The 6,463-nt window shown below is 53.8% G+C and overlaps 1 protein-coding gene across 1 annotated transcript in view; it reads left to right on the plus strand.

The window, feature by feature from the left end:
* Positions 1-780: 780 nt before the first annotated feature.
* Positions 781-6,463, plus strand: part of Galnt16 (polypeptide N-acetylgalactosaminyltransferase 16) — an 83,113-nt gene continuing 77,430 nt past the window's right edge. The window contains exon 1 of the mRNA XM_031355740.1: positions 781-1,070. Within this exon, the coding sequence (XP_031211600.1) occupies positions 894-1,070 (177 nt within the window). The 5' untranslated portion in view covers positions 781-893. The remainder of the gene's footprint in view (positions 1,071-6,463) is intronic.

Raw genomic sequence — 6,463 nt, forward strand, 5'->3', positions numbered from 1 at the left:
GAACCGCGAAGGCGGGATGAATGGGAGCTACGAGAAAGCTAGGAGCCCCAGGGTAATGAAAGATGTCCAGCGATTGCATCCCTGTGCTTGCATTGGTTGTACGGCAGCGCAGCTTCACCTCGCTCTCCAGAGTGTCAAGTGCATCAGCTTCCAACTCCCCACCCCCTCGGGCTACCGAGACGGATGGAATCCTGGGTCTCCGAGAAGGATTCCGGTGCAAAGTCAAGACTCTGCCTCCTCGCTAGCCTTGCCCCCTCCGAAGGACTCTCTGAACACACCTTGAACCCAGCGCCAGAGCTCAGTTCTCAGCGCTGCCGCGAACTGCAGCTACGCAACTCGGGCCAAGGCCAGGGGTCGCGCATCTTCGCTGGTGACTCAGGGCCGCTCGGCGGTGGGGTAGGTGGAGGTGGAGAGACAGACCAGGGCCGCGCGGGGGCAGCGGACGGGCGAGAGGTAGCGGAGCGTTGGGAGCAGAGACCAGCTCTGGCTCATCGCCATTCCGCCCGGCGTCTGTCTCGCCGAGACCGGGGATGCGGGAGGAAGGCCCGCGCTACTTCCCAGCGGGCGCGCTCTTTAGCCGGTGCGCAGCGGCCCGGGCTGCCCGCGGCGTCTGGAGCACCGAGCCAGCTAGGCGCGCGAATGAATGAGCGCCCGGGGCCGCGCGCGCTCGGGGCTGAAGGGCATTAGGACCGTGAGGATCGCTCTGCGCTCCTGTCTCTTCCTATCACACCCCCCCTCCCCAACCACCACCACCACCTCTCTCCTTTTTCTGTTCTGCAGGACTGAGCAGCCCGGCGCAAGCGATAACAAACGGCTGGGGCAGCAAGCTTCCCTGCCCGGGCTCTGAGAGCACGCCGGCTCCGGGCCCCACGCGGAGCGCTCGTCCGTCCACCATGAGGAAGATCCGCGCCAATGCCATCGCCATCCTGACCGTAGCCTGGATCCTGGGCACTTTCTACTACTTATGGCAGGACAACCGAGCCCATGCAGCATCCTCCGGCGGCCGCGGCGCGCAGAGGGCCGGCGGGAGACCAGAGCAGCTCCGCGAGGACCGCACCATTCCGCTCATTGTGAGTACACTCTGCGCACCGGGTGAGCGGCGGGCCGGGGAGCCTCGGCGCGGGTCCTGCCCCCCGCTGTTAGCCGAGGTTCGCGGGGCCCGGCCGGGGGGCTGCGTGCCCTCAGCGCCGTTCAGGCTTTGTATATGTTGGAGAATTCCTGTTCGTTGTTATGGCAACCTGTGCGGGGCCCGGAGGGGCCAGGGTGCTTGGATGCAGGGAGGGTGACAGCATGTGGGGGCAGGGAGAAAGTGCTGCAAGTTTGGTGGGCCCGGCGTGCGCGCGCGACTGGGAACGTGGCGGCTCTCGCGGCCCCGCGCCACCGGGGCTGGGGACTAGGGGGCTGCGGGCGTCTCGCCATCCCCAGAAGGCGGCTGGCCCTGGAGTGCGGCTAGCGGGTGGTGGGAGCAGTGCTCAGCAAGAGCGCGTAGGTGGCGGTGCGCACCGGGTCTCCAGCCTCTGGGGTAACGGACGCCGGGCGGCGGCGTGGGTAGGGAAGGGTCGCTGAGTGCTGCCCTCGGCTTAGCGCCTCCACATCCCAGATCAACTTGGACCAGTTTTGGTTTTTTTTTTTTTTTTCGGCTTTGACCCCTCCCTTACCCAGAGGTGTTTTCTGGCTCCCCAGGAGCGGGGTGAAGGCTTGCCATGTAAGCGCTCTTTGCCTCCAACACTAGGGGTCTACAGTTGAAGGGAACTGTGTCTGTGCCTGAGCTGGGTAATCCCCTCTCATGAGATCACCCTCCAGACATCTGAGCGAGTCGGAGAAACAAAAGCCCTGTTAGCACTCCAGGAGCTCCCGCAGAGCAGGGGCGAGGGGTTGGGGAGGAGGATTAAGCTGCACAGTAGACCCTGGTGGGGTCAAGCTGAGCCTGAAGGGGGCGTCCTGTCTACACTTTCTCCTGGTCAGCTGGTGATGGCTTCGTGTGGCCAGGCCCAGCACCTGTTGAGGAAGGAGACTAGGGGATCCTTTGAGAGAACGCTAGGATGGGAGCATTCTTCCGATGTGGGCAGGTAACCTCTTGGGAGGTACTGCTGGTCAGAGACAGCTTGGGACAGACATCCACCAGAACCAGAAAGAAGAGCAAAGAGCCAGGGAGGGGTGTTTGGGGAGGGGGGGCGGAAAGATCTGGACCCGAGGGAAGAGGGGACCAGAGCTCCTCTGGTAGGTGCAAGGTTATGAGTGCGGATACCTGTATCCAGTAGAATGCAGGGTATTTGTAGTGAAATCCGAGAATATGAAGATGGTTCTATAGATACCCTCTCTCAACTCCATCCTGCCCAGATGCCCTCACATCACCTGTTTGTAAAGAAGTAAAAACTCACCAATGGTATCAGTTTCTGGGCCTGGTGAGAAGAGACCTTAGGCCCTAAGGTTTATGTTTTAACCTAGATTCCAAGTTGTGGTGCATCGCTGCAAACATGCTTAGAGGGGCCACTGTCCTGTACCTAGGACATGGCTTTCAAAAAACTAGTCAATGTCTGAACATATGGAGGGGGAAAAAAAAAAGAAACAAACCTGTACACTCTAGGGCACAGAGATCTATGTGGACAGACAGGTCAGAGGAAGAGCAACACACACATTGGTGGTTCTAGACTCCAGTGAGCTCCCACGCTGTGTGTCCCAGCTACCTTATTCTTAGTCTCGGATCAATCCAGCCCCAGGCTCAGGGACCACAGCCTAAGGCCAGCGTGACAGAGGTAAGACCAGCTGATCAGGCTCCCCATCCCTTTCTCTGATGACCTGTTGGGTGGTGGCTCTTCACCTAGAAGAGGAGGATGCTGGAGCTGGTAGGTGCGAAAAGAGAACAGAGACCACAGACAGGCTTCTGTAGCCTCCGATCCACCTATCTTGGGACACCTATCTCCTGTGCCTCTCAGATGAGAGTCTCTGAATGGGGCGTATACATACTGGGGACTGTTGGTGGGATTCAGTACAAGTTTTGAGGGATGAGATTATTTAGAAGTTATATGGGGGGTGTCCCTAGTGAAGACTTCCCTGCCCCCCCCCCATTCCTGCAGATGTTGATTTGTTGCTGATAAGCTGCTGAGACTGGAAGCTCAGTGTGCAGGGACCAGGGAGATACCTGGGAGCCAGGAAGAAAGGCAAGGATGGAAGGAAGTCTGAGGGAGCAGCTGAGTGGCAGAGCCTTCCCTTACCACTTGGGTACACAGCCAGATCCCTCCCTATCCTTAGGCTCTAGCTTGGGATGGCTCTGCTGCTGGCCTGACTGCAGGCTGCACTTCGTTGCTTTGTCTTGTGTGCCTCTCTTGAGCAATTCACTTCCATGCTGCTCTCAGCTGCCTATAAGCTGTGCACGCGGGGACCATGCTAGACGCTTTCCGCATTCCCCCATTGATACACATGGCAAGACTTAATAAGTACCTCCTTGATAAAGGGGTGCAAAGGGATTTTGCTCACTAGGAGCAGTGAACAGTCCCAGCGTCCAATCCCCTTATGACTTATCCATCGCTCTAACCTGACCCCCGGTAGAAAGGTAAGGCGACATATGCTTCGGCATCTTCAGGAGGTGAACCCTTTGTTCAAAGTAAAAGGGGGCAGGCGCCGCTGCTGATTTCTCTCTAAAAGTTTTGATAACTCCTCACTGTCGGCCATTTCCAAACATCTCTGTTGAGTTGGGCCATAACTTCAGATTCTTAGAGAATGAGGTGGCCAGCCCTGTTGTCAGAGGCTGAGCAAATTCAGACAGTCATTGCTACCCCAGGGAACCAGAGAGCTGAAACTAGAAAGGGAGGGTCCCTGTGAGTGTCTGGGCCTGGAGGCAGCTCTGCCCTCACCCTGTTGTCTGGCCTGTTTAAAGCCAGCTGAGTTGCTTCTGGACCTTAGGGAGCTTGTTTGGCATGGTGGGATGTCTACAGGGCAACCCTATGGCCGAATTTCTCAGAGAGGCTCTACTCTCAGCCTGTGTGTCACAGACTCTGATGTGAAGGTTTGGTCGCGGAGTCTGGATTCAAGGGAGATGCTGACCCCTTTCCTCTGGCAGTGTTAGCATGTGGAGAGGGCTGACACTTTGCCTTGCTGCCTGTGCTGGGCAAGGCAGTGAGAGTATTTGGAAATATCCCCTTGAAACCACACTGATCTGCACTAGCTGAGGATTCCAGCTGATGCAGGATGCCAAGGAGTAACCAGGGCTGGAGTATGTGGTTGGTTGGTTCAGGTTTTCTATATGTTAATTCTCTTTAACAGGCATGAGTAAGAGGCCAGAGTCTTACATGGAATTTCACTTTACATTATTTGAAAACAAAACAAAACTATTTTGGGTGCTTTCAGTAGGGACATACTCAATTAAGATAGCCATTTCCTGTCTAAATACATGAAAGGTTTAGGCATGAATTTTCTGAACGGGAACTGCTCCCTCTCTCCCTCCCTCTTCTCTTTCCCTCCCTCCCTTTTCCTTCTCTCCTTTCCTCCTCCCTCTCTCCCTCTCCCTCCTTCCCTTCTCTCTCTCCCTCCTTCTCTCTCTTCCTCCTTCCTTCCCTTCCTCCCTCTCTTCCTTTCCCTTTCTCTCTTCTTCCCTCCCTCCCTTCTCCCCTCCTCCCTCTCTCCCTCCCTGCCTTCTCCCCCCCCCTTTTTTGTTCATTTGTTCTTTGAGACAGAAAAGCTCAAGTTGGCCTTAAACTCAAAATCTTTCTGCTTCATTCTCCTGAGTATTAGGATTGCAGATAAGCATCTCCACACCTGGCCTCAACTGGAGTTTTCTCCCCCCTGAAATCAAGACAGACCTGAACAACCATGGACAAGATACCTGCCACCTGTGGACCTTCATTAGTCTTTGTTCAGTTTGGGTTAAATAATTGGCCAGGTTTGTTAGTGCCTTGGTAAATAGATGGTAGATTTCTAGAAGGGAGAAAATAGCTTTGGAAGTTATTTCGGGTGCTGTGAGGACACAATATAGACATACCTGACCTACAGAGCTATAGACTACATGACCTGTCAGGTCTTGTAGTAGCCCTTTAGGTCTTTCAGGAAACTTCACTGTAGAAGGGGACACCAGTGTCGGCTTTTCTAGGACTGTTCTCTGAGGACTAAGGTTCAATCACAGTTGAATGGATTTGTATTTTATTTATAATGTGTGCATTTCAGAGCTGCGGGAATAAGATTTGCCTAAATGATAGAAAATGATTTTGTATTTAATTTGTTGAGGTGCCGCATGTGAGAAAGAGGTTAGGGAGAGGAAAAACACGAATACCCACAATTCCCTTTCCCAACATGTTCAGATGTAAAGTATTCATGGGGGGGGGGTGTCTATTCCTGGGCTCAGAGGCACCCAAGCTGGAGGGAGTTCTCACAGGGATGCCAGGGAGGCCCAGGGGCTCAGGATGCATCTTTGGGTATTGCTCATTTCCCCAGCCACCCCTTTATTTCTGTGCTGTAACAGCTCCCCCACCCCCCAGCCAGTAATCCCCTGCTCCATGCTGGGAGGCCTGAGGGACTTGGCTTCCTTCGGTGGTGGTGGTGGTGGTGTTTCTCAGTTTAGCAAGCAGAGGAAGCTCTGAGGTGGAAAAAAATACAATTTAAGGTGGACATGGAGGGGGCACGGGGCAAGGCTGGCTAAGCTGCCCAGGGGACCAGCATGCTGTAATGGAAGAAACCACCTTGAGGTCAGAGAGGAGCCTCTAACTGAGGGGTTCATTATAGTTAGAAGATTGGAGATTTGTGCCTGGCCTGCCTCATCAGGAAACCCAGAACACCTCCCCATAAACAGCAGAGCAAAGTCACGGGAGACTAGACAGACTCGAGCCTTCCAGAAATGAACAGGGGTGACAAGCTTTCAGGTGGGGTCAATTAATGGCCTGTAGGGCACTAAATTTGATTCACTTAGACACAGGGCTTGCTCTGGACAGTCTCCTACTGGGCTCTGCCTATTCTGAGAGCTGTTTCAGGCCACTTAGTCTAGCCTCTGTAGTAGCTGCCCGTTTTGTGTTACATTGATGGTGGTCATATTCATTTGATACTTTTGACACTGGACAAGTATTTCCCAAGCTTTAGATCAGCCTTCCCTCCCTCAAACAGCCTTGTGAGCTAGGTGTCGACATTATTTGCAAGTTAACACAGGAGTAAACTGAAGCTTATTCATGATCTGACCAGTGAGTGCTTTCAGTATGAAGTGCTCAAGACTCTAAATCTGCTGAGCTGTTTTTTTCCCTAGCAAGATCCTGATTGGCTTCCCCGCCTCCCTTCTCCTCAGGTTCCACACTTGTGCATTCACTATCACAAGTCAAAATACTAAGGGATGGGAGGGGGGATTGCTTCTGTACTGAGCATGTACGGGCTTACCATCCCACTTCCTTATTTATTTTTATTTATTTATTTATTTATTTTAAAGATTTATTTATTTATTATATGTAAGTACACTGTAGCTGTCTTCAGACGCACCAGAAGAGGG

The sequence above is a fragment of the Mastomys coucha genome, unplaced genomic scaffold, assembly GCF_008632895.1.
Source record: "Mastomys coucha isolate ucsf_1 unplaced genomic scaffold, UCSF_Mcou_1 pScaffold6, whole genome shotgun sequence".
In the NCBI taxonomy this organism is placed as follows: domain Eukaryota; kingdom Metazoa; phylum Chordata; class Mammalia; order Rodentia; family Muridae; genus Mastomys; species Mastomys coucha.